The 18,403-nt window shown below is 44.9% G+C and overlaps 1 protein-coding gene across 1 annotated transcript in view; it reads left to right on the top strand.

Annotated features, from left to right (window-relative positions):
- Positions 1-12,086: 12,086 nt before the first annotated feature.
- The window catches only part of PHF20L1 (PHD finger protein 20 like 1), a 61,442-nt gene continuing 55,125 nt past the window's right edge, over positions 12,087-18,403 (top strand). The window contains exons 1-2 of the mRNA XM_040585355.1: positions 12,087-12,250; positions 13,404-13,509. Coding sequence (XP_040441289.1) covers positions 13,427-13,509 — 83 coding nt within the window. The 5' untranslated portion in view covers positions 12,087-12,250; positions 13,404-13,426. The remainder of the gene's footprint in view (positions 12,251-13,403; positions 13,510-18,403) is intronic.

The following is an 18,403-nucleotide window of genomic DNA, read 5'->3' as shown; positions in this document are numbered from 1 at the left end:
AACATATTAATTGTTCCACTCTATATGTTTCATACTTATGTAAGGTATCGATTCATCCTACCTTAAAGCATACAAAAATAAAGTCAAATCAACATAAAGGAAATGGACCCTGAATAAGGTGTCCTAGTAATCAAAATAATTTGTCTATAGAACTCTTACAAATGTAATATAAATCAGCTGCTTGACACTGAAGAATTATACAACCTTAGGGAGCAAAACTTCGTCTCCAGACAAATAGGTAGAACATGCTTGTAGGTATCTCTCCTGATGCTTGTATGTAACAGTGACAAAAAGAAAGCATAAATCTAGTAAAATATGATTTATTTGATTTAATGATAGGGGTTTTTTTCCCCTGGAGAAGGAAAAATACTTCCACTGATAACAAAGGAATGTAAATTCTCACCTCACAGAAAAGGGAACAAAAATAGCAATTAGGCAGTTAGGATGCTACAAAAGACCTTCTGTTTGGGAGCTAAACTAAAATAAATATTTTAAGGTCCTTTTGCTCAAACTTGAAATACAGGGATATGTTTGTTCTTCACTCCTTTTATTTTAGTGGAATTATGCCAATGAAGAAATTTAGTCCAACACTATTTCCATGCATGCATGGGCTTCACTACAGTAGGATTTCCCTGTCTCCCTGCCTCTCTACAGGCAATGGACATAAATTCCCCATGGTCTTTAAAACTAGGTCACCTACTGAAGAATGTCTATGCATACATTAATTTACTTCTCGGGTGTATTTCTGGTTTCTTTTTATATTTGACTCAACAGGAAGCAGTTAATTCTGAGCTTGGGCTGCGTTTTTGTAGGAAAATTGGCATTTCATTTTTGTCTATATAGTTAAATTATATTGTGTCTATATCATATTTAGACTTAGAGATGTTTTCTTTTTTAATCACTACCATTCATCACTATTCCACAAGTTTCTGACGCATAAACTTTGTGCATTAGTGAATATTTTATTGGTAGATGTTAGCCTATAATTTATATATATACACACACAGAGGTTTATATACAGCTTTTTTTGTTGTTGTTGCTCTCCCTGTTGCTTCTCAAACTGCCCAACCCACCTCAAGCCCCACCTCAACTGTCAGATTTCAAATTTGAGAAAATGAATATGCTAACAAGCTTGCTGTTCAGTAGTTTTATGCTTGTTGCATACAAGTTCAACCCACAAAAGGAAGGAAATGAGATTACAGTCTGGAACACTGCATATCTTTCCACTCCTCTCCTAGGCTTACTCTGCTTTTGACACTACTAATAAAGAAGAAAGCATATTGCTAGTGGGAAACATATTGTGCGGGTTCTGGCAGCCCAAGAAAGGCAAGGCTGGTGGGACCTCCCTGCCTGAGGTTCTACCAGCTTCAAGCCTGAGCATGTATACATGGTAGGCACACGCACACAGAACAAGTGTATACACCATATATATACATACATACACAGCTGGCCACACAGATAACAAAGGCAAAAATAGAGAGCACTCACCCAGACAGCACTGACGGCCTCATCCTTCTCACCTCTCTGGCTGAACAGAACAGAGGTCCACTAGTGAGAGTACAGAGATACACACAGCTGCACAAGCTGGATCCCTTCAGCAACTGAGCTCAGACACTCCACCTGCCCAGCAGTTGCCCCAGATCCCAGTCTCCCCAGTTGCTGGCACCTGAACATTTGAGACCTCAGGGACACAGCCTCACTGCAGGTGTTGGTACAGACCACCACACACTGAGGTACAGCTGGTCAGGATCCCCCTGGTCCTCAGCAGCCCACTCCCTATGTCATTGCCCGTAGAGACACCCCTGGCCGTAACATGTCCCATGCTCCCAGGCAGTAACCCCCCTCAGTCCTAAAGGTGCTCTGGTGGTCACTCATCTGGGTGGGTTTCATGCCTGGACACAAGGACTGAGGTTCCTCTGGGACAGCCCTGGGAGAGGCCCACACAGGTTGTTCCTTCCCCTGAGTCCTTAATTTGGGTTCCCACTTGTCATTGTGCCCTTATGTTCCTCTGGCCTGATGCAGAAGGGCCTTTGATGGGTTGACAGCTCCTGGAATGGGCCTGGGAGCAGCTGCAGTAGGGTATTATTTGGGTTTCCCTCCTGCTGTTGACTCTCTGTGCTCCTTTGTGGGTGTGCAGATCAGCTTTTAGCACTATTACTCCATAAGTCTGACATCTCACCAACCCACCGTGACGCACTGCAGTGCACTATTATGCTAAACATGCAATTTTCAGAAAGGGTGTTTTGCCTGGTAGAGTGAATTGAGTGGCTGTGTTGGAGGAACTAGAATGCTTATTGATAAAAGGCAGTCAAGAGCAATCTGACACTTCACTAATTCTCTGAATCTCCTGGAGAGCTCACAGCCTTTAGCTTTTCCACCAGCTTCAGTGACCATCAAATCAGGCCATTTGTCCATAGCACAGCTCTTTTCTAATGTTGTTTACATAGTACTCAACAAGAAAAAGGTATTCTGAGATATCTGAAAATTAATTGAAACATTAAAAAAACTAGCAGGGGAAAGGCTGGTCGTGAGAACGTCAAAGCAGACACACTAGGTCAAACTGAAGGTCTATGAAACTCTCCCTGACGGCAGCCTTGCTGCAGGGAAAACTAAGACTCATTTTAATTCACCTTTGTGAATGATAACATTTTAAGCTAAGTGCATTCCTTTATGTAGCAGAACCACCTAGCAATGTTTGAGGTACTCTGGTAATTAAAAATAATCCCACAAATCCAGGCATTTTATTTCAATTTGAAGAGAAGGATGACCCTGCATAAAGTTAGCACTGCAGTTTACAGAACTGACACACCATATATGATTTTAATAAGCTTATCAGGTCAGCTGTATGAACAAAAATTTATTTGCTTTTAAAGAGGAACAAATTAATTTTTTATGTTATCAGATGGAAATCCCACTCCACCCTATCAGATACTTTCTTAGTTTCAGGCTTGATCAGGCAACACGGGTCATTTCTGTTTGGCTTGGTGGAGTACAATGCATAGACTTGCAAAACTTAGAATTAGCTCTGAGCTTGCTGATACATCCACACTGCTTGGATCTCAACAACAGCGTACCTGCAACAATGCTATGTCACCTACCGCTGCATTACAGTACACACACAATCTAGACAGACAAAAAGTGTTTAGAAAGGATCCAGATCAAGCAGACCCAGAATGTGCAATGATACTGCTCTGTGCAAAGCCATGACCAGTCTGTATTGCATCTCCTTGCTCTGACCATATCGTATGGAAGGAAATTTGGTTGGTATATAACTTGATGTAGACATGGGAATATGCTTGAGAGGAATTTTACACAATTTCACATGAAGATATAAGAGCAGTATAAAAGCATACATGGGGAAAAGAAGTGCTTCCATTAGAATCTGCAACTCCCTCACCTTGCATGCAAAAATACTGCTTCTTTTAAAACTATTTTATCAGAGAAAGAAAACAAAAAGAACAGGCTAATACTCAAATCCATCAGTCAAGATAGAAATTATTTGAGGTCCCTAATCGACCTTGGCTGGGTCCTCATTAGAGTTCTTTGCGAATTTCCTCACAAGAAGATCTGACTATTACTGAACAAAAAGGTAGGGACACTAAGAAAAGCAACAAACACATCTATGCTAAAAGCTGGCTGACATGATTTTATTAAGGATTACAAAAGTTAGAATTGGCACTCCATAGCATCTACAGTGACTAGAAGCAGCCAGGATATGGACAGCTGTTGGCCAGTTATGTTCTAGAAGGATCTTATTTGCAGAGAATAGAAACATTAACGCACTGATCACTGATCTGAATGGAGAACAAGTGGGAATCGGGCTTCAGGTGGCAGAGGAAGTGCTGCATGAATGGTGTGTTTGTGGTGCCAAGGCTAGCAGGTTATCAAGCTTCCAGCACAAACCTACATGCAGCATCTTAGGACACCCAGACTGAGAAGGAAAAGATGGGGACTAAGTTAGGTAGGACTGTATGGGTAGACCGATCACTTTCAGCTCTAAAGGGTATAAAAGGGCATGTCCACACCCAGCACAATGTGGCCAAACTAGGAAGAACCCACAAGACATGGTGAAGACTCGACTGCCCACATTCCTTGTCTTTCGTGTCACCACAGTTAATGCTGGACAGATCACCTGCACAGCAGCACCTTGGTGGCTGAAAGCTGAACAAACCACCAACATACACACAGCTTTAGGGTACCACCTAGGTGCTCTAACTAGACACATAACATTTGAATCTTTGGTTGGGAGCTTCCTTGTTACATTATGAGTCCCAAAGTGAAAATTAATGTTCCTCTGGTGGCAGTGATGTGCTGTTGATCAGTGTACCTGCCAGTCCTGAAGTGATCTGCACGGACAATGGTGGAAGGTCTTGTACTGATGTGCAGTAACGCTTTTGGCCAACATATAATTCTAAAGGTTCATAGTACGTTTTATACCTACTGAAAATCTATAGTTGAGAAGGTGTTGGAACTGCTGGTTCCTGAGACAACAGTACTGGCAAAATACTGATGATATTGATGTCATGGTCATTTCTATGACAAATCACACTGACTGATGCATAAATAAAGACAAATAACAATTGACATTTATACTCCAACAACATTCTTTTAAATGCCTGTCTTCCATGTGCTGTTGTACACGGTACTCTTATCAGTTGTCTTTCTATCTGTATGACTACTGTAACCTGACAGTGACTGAGCTCCTCTCTCCTTGTACGCCAGTAATTAAGCAAAGTCTAAATTGGTGAAGCTTCTACTGAGAGCCTGCAGGCCTTTGTGGAACCATTTGCAATTTTTCCAGCTACGCCTGTGCCATACCTACTTGTTGCATTTCCAGCTAGATTGAAACTGATGTCCTGGACTAATTCAACTGCTAGGGAGAGGAAAATCACAGGCAGCCCTGGTATCCAGTGGAGGATCATGATATGCTAGAGCTATAGTGGGTTTATAGCTTGGATGCTCTATAGCATTGCATAAAGATCAAGGATTTGAATGTGGTCTACAAGGCAATTGAGGACAGAGACCAGCACTCTGATAGCCTTCCAGCAACCTGTCCTTGCGATGCCAGCACAGATCCAGTGGCCAAGTATCAAGAAAGAAATTATTCCTCCCATAAACAAATGTTTTGGAAGCATTTTAGAGGCAGGGTTGGACACTAAGGGCTAATCTCTTAATTGACAACCATCCTTAAGCCCTTGAGAACACCCCAGTTTTCACAGGATCACAAAGGAGACAGGAAAATATCACACTAGTTTTACAAAGTGATTGGTATTTTCTGCTGGCAGATGTGATGTTTTGTCATTCTCACTCTTGGACTCCAGGAAGCTGGTCAGATATGAGCTCTGGTTTTCTGTTACCCTTCAGTCCAAGTTGCAAATTCTCTTCACACATCCATGTTGGCAACCTGACTACAAAACTATCCTTGCTAGACTGCATGATTTGCAGTGATTTGCCCGTTAGTCTCTCTTCTCCTCTTCCAGTACTCCACAATATCATTATGATGGCAATGAACATCCAGATGCTGAGTACTCAAACAGTGACTCCAACACAATTGTTGTCTTGGCAGGACATTCCTTCTGTCCCTTTCCCTTACTCACCCTGAGGTCAGCTCTCAAAAGTGGGAGACCATGAAAAACTTACCACTGGGATATGTTTGTGAGTCCAGTGCTCTGTTGATTCACCATAAAGTATATGATGAATTTCAGTCTCACAGGGAAATAATCTAGGAAATCAGTGCATAATGAGAGCAGGTATTAGCACAGGTTTTGCTCAGTACTGTAATCAACAAGGCTCTGAAAGAAACTTCAGTAAAATATTTACTGATGTGTTCTAATCTACAGAACATCCTCTAAAACCAAAACACAGTCCAAGACACATGGCTGCAATATGTAAGGCAGAAGTAAGCAACACATTGCACAGTACTATTCCTGAGACAAAAGCATGATTAAACCTCCAGAGGTCTAACATTCATTGCAAAACAACATTCATAGCACAGCGAATGTTGAGTATGCCCCCATGAAATATCAAACAGATACACAGAAAGTGGTATAACCAGGCTGTAACATGGCACAGCAAAGCTGCCTTCATCCCTAATGGGTAGTTGCTCCCTTCCAGCCATGCAGAGTATCAGGATGTACCATTCTGCTAAGGGTAACATTCTGCTAACTTCACCTGCCTCCCAGGATTTCCTTTAACCTTCATCAACAGTCACTGTTTGCTCTTTCTTCTCTTTCTTTGTGTGGATTTGGGCTTCTTTCACTAGTGCTGGAACTGCCTGTATAAATACAAATCTCATTATCCACCTGGACTTAGCAGATTTCACCCCTTAGCATCCTCAAATTAACGTACTTCACTCTTACAATTCTGCTAGTAGCAGACCTTAGTTCTGGTTTAGAGCTTCATGTCACCTCTGCAGCATGCAGTGAAATACAGTGCTGTGGTTGCAATACCTGTCAGCAAACATACAGCTGTCTGGGAGAAACTATTTAGTGAGTTAAAGGCATTTTGCAAAGAACCAGTGAGCAGCTGAGCAAAAAATGTTCAGCTTCAGTGTCTTTCAAAACTGGAAAAGACTGGGGTTGGTGTCCCAAACCCAAGGGGTTACTATTTTGTTTGGTGTCCATGGCAATGGATGTCAGCTACTTTATTTTCCCATACAAGGCCAGATGCTCCAAAACTCAGCCACTTTAGGATCTTTCGCAGCATCTGGAAAATTTAGGGCTTTAAAAGGAAAAGAGAAGTGTTTGGTGAAAGAGTGGAAATCTTCACAAAAGAAGGGCAGAGAAACTGAAGAGGAGGACATAGCAACTGATGAGGCAAGGTGTCAAAATGGACCAAGGAAGAGGCATGAAAAGGGTAGATCATGACAGAGCAGAGCCAGGTTGTGACCAAGGCACATGGATAGAGCAGGACAGAGGTGCTGCTGCACATTTGCTAGGCTGAGGCTGTGCAGGCACCATTTAAATATGAGCACCAGCAGTCACTTTATATGTGTCTTCCCACTATAATAAGGGCAAAAGCAACGATGAAGTTTTATTCCATTGACTGTTACCTCATGATTGCAGTATCTGACATTTAAAATAGTTCTTTTATGGACTAACCTGATCGCCCACAAGAAAAAAATAAATGGCAAAATAAAAAAAGTGATGTCTGGGTCTCTCGCCATAGTATCTTTTTTTGCAGGTGTTTGATCATTCTCCCAGATCCTTCCTGAACACTTCCAGTTTTTTGATGGCTTTTCTGAACAGTAAGTTATTTTAGTATCAATGTACTGGTGCCAAGTGCAGAGATAATGTCACCTCTCTACTTCTACTCAGTATTTCCATGTGCATGTGCTTTGCAAAGACTGCATTAGTCTTTTCAGCATCAACAGCACATCATGAGCTCATGCTCAGCTGATTATTCCCCCTCCAAGTCTTTGTGAGTCACTGACTGGCAAGATAAAATCTCCTATCCAGTTTGGTTTTCAGTTTATGGTCTGCATAACATTAACAATGTTAAAGACATGCTTCATGACATCAAATTTAGTGAGGAGCAGAAGTAACGAAATTTCCTTTCCTGCTTCTCTGCCTTGTGATATTCTGGTGTCTGAAGGAGAGAGAGCACTGAGCCTTTCTATCATGGAAAGGTCGACACAGTCACTCTTCCCTGCCCAGTTGAGCATTTTAACAAAACATGTTGGGATAATGTCATGAGACCTCTGTCTCTGTCAAGCTTCAAGAAAGGGAAAACGGAAGGCAGGCATGCAAGCAATGCAACCATCAGAGATGGTTTAGTGTTAAAAGAATAAAAAAAGGTCTCAGCCAAATTTGCTACTCATTGGCTTTATGGTGGAACATAGTAGCTGAAATGTGGTCCTGGACCATGCACAGGGTGGGGGAGGCACTGGGGTAGGCAGGTCAGGGCCAGTAAGGGCTCTGGGTGCCCTCAGGGGTACAGCGGGGCAGGGGTGAGTATACCTGGAATGGCAGAAAAGAAACAGGGACACTGGCTAAGCCTCCTTGATTTCCTAACTGTTCTGACAATAGTGCAACAAAATGTTGCCTCATACTGCTGGACCACAAGTGGGCTTCTGCTATTCTCAAGACAGCATGGTAGGAGTCACGCCTAACACCTTGCACTGCAGTGTCCCTCCCTCTGAGTCCTTAATTTGGGTTCCCACCTGCCATTGTGCCCCTGTGCTCCTCTGGGCTTGAGGAAATGGGCCTTTGATGGGCTGATGGCTCATGGGACCTGCCAGGCCAGGGTATTATTTGGGCTCCCTCTTCTGCTGTTGTCTCGCTGACCTCCTTTGTGGGTGTGCAGATGAGGTTTTAGCCCATATAACCAAACATCTGGGGTTTGCTGCACCTCTACAGCGCACCAGCAGCTCCACCTCCCTTTCCTGACAGCCTCAGCAGCGAGGTGATGCTCCTGGTGCCACACACTGCTCTGAGACCTTCTGATACCACGGCATAATCCAGTCTCCGGCAGCCAACAGAGCATGACTCAACCACCCACATGTACTCATCCCTATCCTCACTACCTCTTTTATCTTTCTCCCATTTCCTTCTTCTTTGACAGAAGCACCTTCACTTTTTTAACAGCATCCTGATGCTGCATGTTCATTGCCACTCGGAGAGGTGTCACTGTCAACACCAAACTTTCACCATCAAACCCTTTAAACAAAAGCCTGCATCAAAACTGCTCTCAGTGTAGTAAGAGCTGGAGAATTAAAATAAATGCAATGGCAACCTTTTTACTAAAAAGAGATAATAGTGTTCCCCCCCCCCCCTTTTTTTTTGTTTTGCTTGCTTTGTTTTTTATCAAGCTTTCTTCCTCCTTCAGTCTCTTCTGCTTGCCACCACCATCTAGAAAATGGTAACAGGGAAAAATTAAAGGAGGAATAAAAAATCCCACAGCAAGTAAATACTCTAAAATATCTCACTGCACAGTCTCCCTATAAAGACTCTTCAAGTGGGAGGCAGCCTCACAGCAAACTAACCAAAGCGGATGGGTTGACCTCAGACAGCAGCCAAACACCCACACAGCCACTTGCTTACTCCCCTCGCAGTGGGACAGGACAGAGAAGAGGAAGAACAGAAGTGAGAATGTTTGTATATCCAGATAAGGACAGTTTCGTAAGTGAAGGAAAGCAAAAAAAACCCCAACCCTAAACCAAACACTTCCTCCCAGCCCCCTGCCTCCTCAAGTAATGCAAAGGCAATTACTCACCACCTCCCATCAGCAGACCCAGGCCCAACCAGTCTCCCAGCAATGGACACCTTGGAAGACAAACCCCTCACCACTCTTATTCCTCTGCCCCAGCTTTTCTTGTTGAGTTTGACATTTTCAGCATAGAATATCCCTTTTCCAGTTCAGATCAACTATGCTGCCTGTGTCCCCTCCCAGTTTCTTGCCCACCTTCAGCCTACTTGCTGGGGGTGCAGACTGGGAAAAAAAAAGCAAGCTTTGATGCTGCACAAGTGTTCAGCAATAGCCAACACACTGGTGTGTTATCAGCACTGTTTTAGCCAAAAATCCAAAACATGGCCACCATACGAACATCTATGAAGAAAGTTAACTCTATCCCAGCCAGACACAGTCCAATCTCCACTCCTTGCTTTCACAGCATGTCTACCATACCCAGGTCCTACACTCTCCAATACATTCCATCAATCATGGATGCCTTCTCATCCTTTGACACAGATATCATTCCCTTAATCTGTGGGACATCCTCCAAACGTCCACAGAAGTCCAATCAATTCATTTGGTCCATGACTTGTGCTTCATGAAGCAGCTTTCCACTTCAGACGGTGTCACACAGTACAACAGGTTCCACTGGTAAACAGAGCATTTTCACTGCAAAAGCAATGCTTTTCACTTTCTGCTTATTTATTATACTCTTGGGCCCGAGCCGCCACCTCAGGTGATGCTCTGAAATCTCTGCCTCCTGGCCAAACTGTGACCTCTTCTAGGATTCATGGGCACCGCAGGTTCCCCATTTGAGCCCACTGTGTGATCAGTGCTACCCACTTACTCCACATAGCTTCGGTTGCCTAAGGTACAGAGGGGGCCCTACCTATGAACATGCAGCACAGCACAAGTACCTCAGACCCTTGATACCCCCAGTTCCCACAACCCTATATGTTGATCTTGGGTCTCTCCAGGTGTTTTCTGACAGAGGCTCCAGGTGAGGTCATGCTCCCCTGTCTGGACAGGCCTAAGGGCTACCACACAAACTGTACTGTCTGTCCTGCTGCTCTTTAGGGATGGGGGCGGGCTGGCCCATGCCGGGGGCAGGTGCCCCCCTGCCCGCTCTGTCCCTGCCCTCCTCAGCCGGGCAGGGGGGAGAGAATGGAACGACAGGCCCGTGGGTCGGGGTGGGGGCAGGGAGAGATCGCTCCCCAGTGACCGGCACAGGCAAAACCCAGCTCTGCCCCGGGGACAGTCAGAGCGGGCCGGTGAGAAATAAAGCCGAACCTTAAAGCCCCTCCCGCAGCGCTCCCTTCTCCCCGGGCGCAGCTCGGCTCCTGCCCGTCCCTGCCCCCTCCCAGCAGCAGCGCAGGGCTCTGGGCAGCGAGGGCCGCGCTCAGCTCATCGCTCCTCGTCTCCCCCGCTCCTCCTTCCTCTCTCTCCCTGCCGCAGCGCGTCCCCCCCGCGGGCGCAGCCCCCCCGGCCCGGCCGGCCCCAGCCCCCCCGCCCCCGGGGGCACAGGCCCTGCCCCAGCCCGGCCCCGGCCCGGGCTCCTCCCCGCGGGGCCACGGGCCCTGCCCGGAGCTGCCCCGGCGCAGCTGCCCGCGGGTCACGGCCCCCTGCGGGCACCCCCTGCCCCGGGGGGGGCCCTGCCCGGGCTGCGGGGGGGGAGCCGCTCCCCCGGGGGCTCCGCGGGCCGGGGGCGCCGTGGGCCGGGGGGGAATCTCTGCTCCGGGCCGGGAGCGGCTCCGGCCCCTCCGGCGCTGCAGGGCAGTTTCTCTCACGTACTCTCACTCCTCTCTTCAGCTCAGTTGTGCAGCATTTTTTCATCTTCTTAAATACGTTATCTCAGAGGCACTACTGGCTGGCATTGGCTCCATGGACATTCTAGCAGCTTCTTACAGAATTTGCCACTGTAGCTCCCCCATCACCAGAACCTTGCCACCCAAACCCAATACACTTGAACAAGGTCTTCTTTCAGGTTACTCAAGAGAGGACTCGCAAGCCGACAGTGACCCAGAACATGCAGTCTCCATACACCCAGTATGCAAAGGAAAGCCTCTTTTTTGTTAGCTGGTAGAAACTTGACTGTTGTCTTAGCAATCGCATCCATGGGGATGTGATGATGCTGGTCTTGCCATAACAAGAACATTGGCAATATCTATCCAGGAGAAAAGGAGGAAGGGCTCCATGAGATGGTTCCCAGAGTTCTGGAATGGCTGCAATGCAGGGGCCAAATGCCAGGCTTGGCTCAAGGCCAGCACTTTGGCAGAAGCTGAACACAGTGATAAGCAGCACAGCCAACAGCTAAAGCTAACAGCAGCTATTAAGAAGCCTTGAGAGTTTAACCTTCAGCAAGAAAGGGAGCAAGTAATTCTCCACCGGGACAAGCAAGTAGCAGCCAAATAACAGCCCTAAGCCTAGTCTGGCACACCCAGACCAAACCTGTTGCTATCTCCAGCCCCATACCAGGTTCTTCGAAGGGAAGGCAACAGGTCGGCCCCAGCAGCAGCCGAGCACCCACCTAGCTGCTTGCGCCCAACAGGGAGAAAACCTGGGGGCTGAGATAAGAGCAGATATCTCTGTGGGCAGGGAGATAAACACAGGCCACTGCCGTGTGCCTCCACCAGCTGCCAAGCACCCAGCCTGCTGCCGGCTACCCCACTCCACCTGCCACCTCAGCGGCTACTCTTCCCCCTTCCTTCCCCCTCTGCCCCGTTTTTACGGCCGAGCTGGCGGTGTGGGCGGGCGGGCCGGCCTCGCCTCACCCGCGGCCCGGCAAGTGCCGCGCACGCGCACCGCCGCTTCCCTTTGTCTCCCTCGTCAGGCCGCCCCCCCGTCAGGCGGCGGAGGCTCCGCAGTCACGTGGCGGGGGCGGTGGCATGGCGGCGCCGAGCCGCGCCTCGCGGGTCTGTCGCGGGGTGGTGACGCGCCGGCGGGGCGCGGGGAGGATGGGGCTGTGAGGGCGGCCGCCGCGCCGGACACCCCGCGCCGCGCCGAGCGGGAGCTGTGGGCGCCGTGCCGGGGCTGTGGGTTGCCGCAGGCCCTGCCGCTGCCTTGCAAGTTGGAGGAGACGGTAAGGAGCGCGGAGAGGGCGCGGGCGGCGGGGCGGGCGGCTGCGGGCGGTGGTCCTCTCCGGGCGGGCCCGGCGCGGCGCGGGGCTCCGGCGCCCCCCTCACGGCGCCCGGGCTCGGCGGGGCGGTGCCCGCGGCCCTCCCCGCGCTGGGCCCTGCCCGCGGGCCGGGGGCGTCCGGTGGGCCGCGGCCACTCGCGTCCTCCCCTGGGCCTGGGGGAGCGCTCAGCCCTCGCCGGCCGGGGGCCCTCCCGCGCTCCGAGCGCGGCTGGGCTGGACCCCTTTGTGTCTTCCGCGCTCGGCAGCGGCATGGGCTTCCTCGGGTCGGCCGCTGCCTGCGAGGCAGCTGCCCCGGGTCGCCTTCGCGGCGTTAGCGGAGGAGCCTGGCTTAAAAGCGGGGGTCCGGGTGCCGCTCCTGCCGCGGTGCGGACCGGGGCGGCTGTGGCCTTGCAGCCTGGCACCCTTGCTTTTCAGTCGGCATGGGGCAGGCGCCTGCGGCCCCGACGGCTGGGGATGGTAAAGGTAGCACGTCAGAAAGTCACGGTAGTAGTCGGACAGAGAAGTGATTTATTTGGACGGTGATTGAATTACCAAAAAAACATTACAAGGCATTTGCGAATGGAACTTACTGGGTGCTATGAATGAGATTTCGAGTGTGTAGAAAGACAGAAGATGGCCTTTTGGCTTGTTTATTTTTGGTTTTGCTAACTTGTCTTACTTGTCCTTTAGACCGTGTTTATGTTTAAGTTTATGTTCTCAGTAAGGTAAGTTTTTCTTTTGACCTTTTCCACACCAGAGGAGAGAACACACGTTGACTGTTAACTCTTACAACTATACTCCAAATGGATGTCCAGTAATTACAATGTAGTACAGTTCTAGAGATGGGCACAATGTTTTTTAAAATTTTTTTTACCTAAGATTGATAAGTGTTTTTTATTTGGAAGGGAAAGAAATCTGAGTAAAAATATGTAATTTTTTTTTTAATGCCTTCTTTGGACCTTGGTTATACTTTTGAAAACCAAACAGTTAATGGGAAGTCAGGATAGAAATTTTGCATCATTTTCCACCCTTCAGAATATGTTTGCTGTCAGTGACATGTTTTAGACAACAGTATCTGTTTTAATATATATATTTTTTTTTTATTCCTCTCCAAAAGGTAGTGAAAAAGAAAATACCAAGATGAGTAAAAAGCCTCCAAATCGTCCTGGAATCACATTTGAGATTGGTGCTCGTTTGGAGGCACTGGACTATTTACAAAAATGGTATGGAAGACATTGTGCAATATTCACTAAGAACATAATTCTTTTGTGTATATTGTGTGTTTTGATGTCTAATTATAAAACTCAGCGCACCTATTAACTGACTGTTTCACATGTGAACTTTTTGAATTTCCACAAAAGTCTGTTAAAACTTTTAGCTTTTAGGAAAATATTCTGTCTTCAGGAATGAAAACAAGCTTCTCTACAGGTTTTAATTTGTTTGCTTTTAGGTGCTTTTGTACAGCCACAATAAGCAAAGAGCATTTCCAGAGTAGTGTGGAATCAGTGTGTTAACGTGGCAAACTCCTGTGACTAAAGACTTACTTTGTTTTAGTTTGAAGGTGTTCAAGTGAATTTGTGTTGTATTCAGTTACTACACTTCACAGGTTTACAAAACTGATTTTAAAAAAAGAAAACATCCTTAATCAGAGATCATGGAATAGGCGAGTACTTCTGTATTCTGTATCAAACGGTTGGAGGAATGAAGTGCTTACAGCTGTGATTCTGCAGCCACCCAGTCTTACTGTGAGTTGGTCAAGACTATGAAATGGAAATTTGTGGGCGCATGGACCATACTACACAGCACGTGTACTGTAAAAGGAGCTGTTCTTCCAAAATATATTTAGTCAATTTTATTAATGCGAGTGTGCTAAATACTGGCCATGCTACTTCAGTTTGAAAAATCCCTGGTTTTGTTGAAGCAGATGACTGGGGAAGCTGATGCTTCTACCCAGAAGTTTTTTCTTAGCTGCTCTCTGATTAATTAGGGCTGGGAAATGTAGTGGCCTGTACCTGGTTTTTTGTTGCATTCCTGGAGAGCTAAGCATGTTCACGTAAATAACTGATCCTGCTAACTCGCAAGTTATGTGATAGAGAAGTCTGTGTATTATTTACATATTTACTGCAGTAGTTACATGCTCTGTACAAAACTTTGGGTTATTTTTTTTTATCTGTAGAGCTTTGATTTTAATTATAGCAAAAGCGTCTGTTATAATAAATGGATTATTCTGTAAACCATATTTTCCTTTAGAGCCCTTGTTCTTATCTGTTGCTGTAGAGTTGGTTTTGAATATACAGATTCTATAACTGAATGTCAAGATCAGGAAACTGAATAGTGCTATAAAAATAATTTCAGTAGAACTTTTGATAGCGTCTTCTGTGACTAGAGATAACTGGTTAATGTAGCTAGGTAACAAAAGTTAATATGTAAAAATAGCTTCAGCTTAATTACAACAGTAAAAGATCACTGATTATCCAGTGTATGGTTTATATTGCATCTGCCCAGCCTTTTCACAGGAAAGGGTCACTCGTCAGTTCTAGAGTGCTTGTCTGGGTTTGGCCTTGTCAGGCATGGACCCTGTCGGAAGCTCTGCAGCTGAGTTGCTTGGTATTTTCAGGCAGAATAGAATTCATCCTGAGCTTTCTAGGAATTGGTTCATCATCTAGACCACCAGGTAAAACAGGTCAAGTTCATATGCATTTAAACTTTTGTGTGCTATATACAGGAGCAGAAAGTTAATATTAAAATACTGCAGTTACAGCAATGCTGTAAACAGGACTCTGTTTTAAATGAATTCACATTAATGTACATAACTGAAGACCTTTTTAGAGAAAGCCTACTGTTACATTATTGTTAGGGTGACATTGGCTGGAATAATAGTTCATGTGAGTTTTTTTCCCTTAGCTTTCAGTTGCATAAGGAGGTGGTGGATGTTTTTAAGATTCTTTCCATATATAAGCTGTATGCATTCCCTTCATCTGCAGGCAGAGAGACATACTTTGAAGAAAATGAAGTTCCTGAACTTACATGAAATCTCTATATTTTTTAACAAAACCGAATTTGAAGAGCAGTCGTATTGCTTAGCTCAGTCTTTATGCAAGTGACAAATTGAGAACACTTGCTGAAAAATAGCCTTTGAAAGGGTTTTACTTCTCTTGTCTCCATTTTTCTGAAAGTCTGCTGTCATTTAAAGATCCAGTGTTTTCATGACCAGTTAAAGCGTTAATGAAGGCAGGCTTCTAGATGGTGGGGAAAAAATATATTAAAAGTGTGTTTGCTTTCTGAGGCACTTTTGCAGGTCTTAAATTTTCATCTGCGTAGCAGTTGCTGAAATTCATCTCATGGAATCTGGTGTTTTGTTTGATTTCTGTAAAATTTGGAGAGGGTATTGTATGCATTGACTGTTGCTTAAAACTCCTGTGGTTATAAATGAGGAAGTTTGTACAGACACTGTTTGGGTCACTGATATAATTTGGCGTGTGTGATCATGGAGCAGAAGAAAGCCTGATCAAACTCATCAGCAAAGACAGGCTGTTAATGAGCATGTTTGGTGTTGCTGTATTGTGGAGGTAACTGCAGTTGCTTCTGTATGAAGTGCAACAGTGTACTGTTGCAGTGGACATCATCTTACATAATAAATTTGTACCACTTGTTAAATTGAAATTCACTAAAGCAAACTATGAAATGCGGCTCTAATTGAAATCAATGTGACCATCTGTCAGCAGATAGTAAATGAGATGGATTGACTGGTAACAGAAAATTATTGAAGATTTATGCGGTGATTAGAGGCCTGGACTGTGTGACCTGTGAAGAAAGGGTGAGAAAACGGGGCTTGTTTAGCTTGGAGAAGGCTTCAGGGGATCCACTAGCAGCCTTCCAGTACCTACAGAGATACCATCAAGAAGGCTTAGCCAAACTCCACAGTGGTGCGTGGTTAGAGGATACTAGACAACAGGCACAAGTTGAAAAATGAGACATTCGAGCTAGGTACAAGGAGAGTCTTTTAAGCTATGGGACAGTCAAGCAGTGGATCAAGTTGCCCAAAGAGTTTGTGGAGCCTCCAATGCTGGAGGTTTTCAAGACTGGGCTGGATAAAACTGAGAAATCTGATCCCACAGCTGACCCTGCTTGGAATGGCAGGTTGGACTAGAGGCCTTCTGAGGTCCCTTCCAACTTGAGTTATTCTATGGTCTTATACAAAAAACTGATATATGTGCACCCCCTCTGTGCCTCTCACTGACAAAAGAAACAGCAGTAAAACTGTACATACCTATGTATGTGCCTATGTGTAAAACTGGTTTTTAAGCCTTTAGCTTCTACAACTAGGACACAGTCTCTGCAAAGCTGATGTTGTTAAAGATGTATCTCTTTCTTTGCCCCCTGTTTTCTTGTCTCTTGTGTCTCTAGCTTTCTACTGGTTGTCCCATAAGTACCAGATAATGCTTTGAAAAAACCAAAAAATCCAACCCTGTTATTTTTCTGAGACCATAGTCTTTCTTGATCTAAACTATGTTAGGCAAAGAAGGAAGGACAGATACGTTGGGTACGTAGTCCTTGTTACAGTTCTGAAATGGAAACAGCTCGCTAAAATGTTAGTTGTCAGAACAGCAACACTTTGACTTGGTATATTTGATTATCTGGATGGAAATTTATTTTTTTTCTTCAGTATGGAGGTGATCTTACTTTGTGCAGTCCTTGCTTTGGATTTCAGTTGACTGGGTTACCTGACAGCCAGGTATTTGAAAGGGCTGTGAAGACTCTACTTTATAATGATATAATACAATACACACAGTAAAAACCGGGAAGTTAGAAATAGGTGTTCACAGATTTCACGGATACTGGAATACTATTTGTGGACAAGTCAGAATGGAGGGTATTTGGTTTTATATCCTTTATGAGGTAGAAGAAAAGACTTCTTATACCATTATTGTGAGGGCAGAAATTATGTGTCTGTTTCTAGATTTTGTAGGTGCAAATTTACAGACATTTTTGCAACCTTTTTTACAGTTTGAAATAACTTGTCCCATCTCACAGGGCAATTTACCAGTTCTTGGTCACTTTTGAAGAGTCAAAAGGAAGATGATGATGTAAAAATGAATAATACTGTCCCTGTGGCCGTTAACGTAATTCAATGTATTAACATTGAATACATTGGAGAAAACGGTTATTTTTTAGGCTTTTTTTTTACACTGTCAAGAAATGAAACCTGCAAATTTCCCATTATTTTTTCCTATAGAAATGTTGGAGAATTATTATTTTCTGATCAGTGTAAATTTTGTAAGCCATATTAAATTTTGCAGCTTTACAATAATCTTCCATAATTCTTATGGGTTAGAATCACTGGAACCTGAAAATGGAGAACATGGAATACGTAAACTGGGCAGATACCATCAGCTAACATAATTTTCCTGTTCTCTCCTTAAAAAACAAGAACAAACCCACCTATAAGTTGAATGAGACTTTATTTGGGATTATTAAATATTATTTCCAGCATGCTATTAAAAAGCCACACCCAAAACTTGCAGGTTATTGTTTCTTTCTGCAAAAAGAGTACTTTCATTATTGACCTGGAGTGTGGTGGTCTGGTTTGGTTTTGGTTTTGGTTTTTTTTCCTCAATTTTTTGGAGTGTATTTTTCTGGTTTGAGCTGAACAAATGCTGGCAAATCTGTATACTTCTGATCGCTTAGTGTGGAGTACTTGCTGGGGGAGAATGGGAAGAATTAACCTGACTGGAATGTTGTTTGGGCTTCAGACATCGTCATGCTTTGGCACTGTAAAAGTGATGATCGTATTCCCCTTTGTAGTACTTCTTCATAGTGCCTACATGTACCTTTGCGATGGAAGGAAGTTCTACATAAAATTTCTCATGTGAATGAGATGTAACCATCTTCATATTCTTCTTCTTCCAACAGAATAAATATAAATATTGCTCTTAGCCATAGTAGAAGCTTTCCTATACACATTGTTGCTAAATTCTGTAAAAAGGTATATTAAAAAATTTATGTTGCCGTTTTATGTTTCATTAGAAGGAAATGCATACTTGCCTTTGAAATAGTTATATAATTCTGCGATTTATGAAATTGATTATTCTTAGTAAAAGTGCAAAACCTATAACG

The sequence above is a fragment of the Falco naumanni genome, chromosome 3, assembly GCF_017639655.2.
Source record: "Falco naumanni isolate bFalNau1 chromosome 3, bFalNau1.pat, whole genome shotgun sequence".
Classification (NCBI taxonomy): Eukaryota; Metazoa; Chordata; class Aves; order Falconiformes; family Falconidae; genus Falco; species Falco naumanni.
Note: the sequence above shows the minus strand (reverse complement) of the source record. Positions and strands in the feature narration are given on the sequence as shown.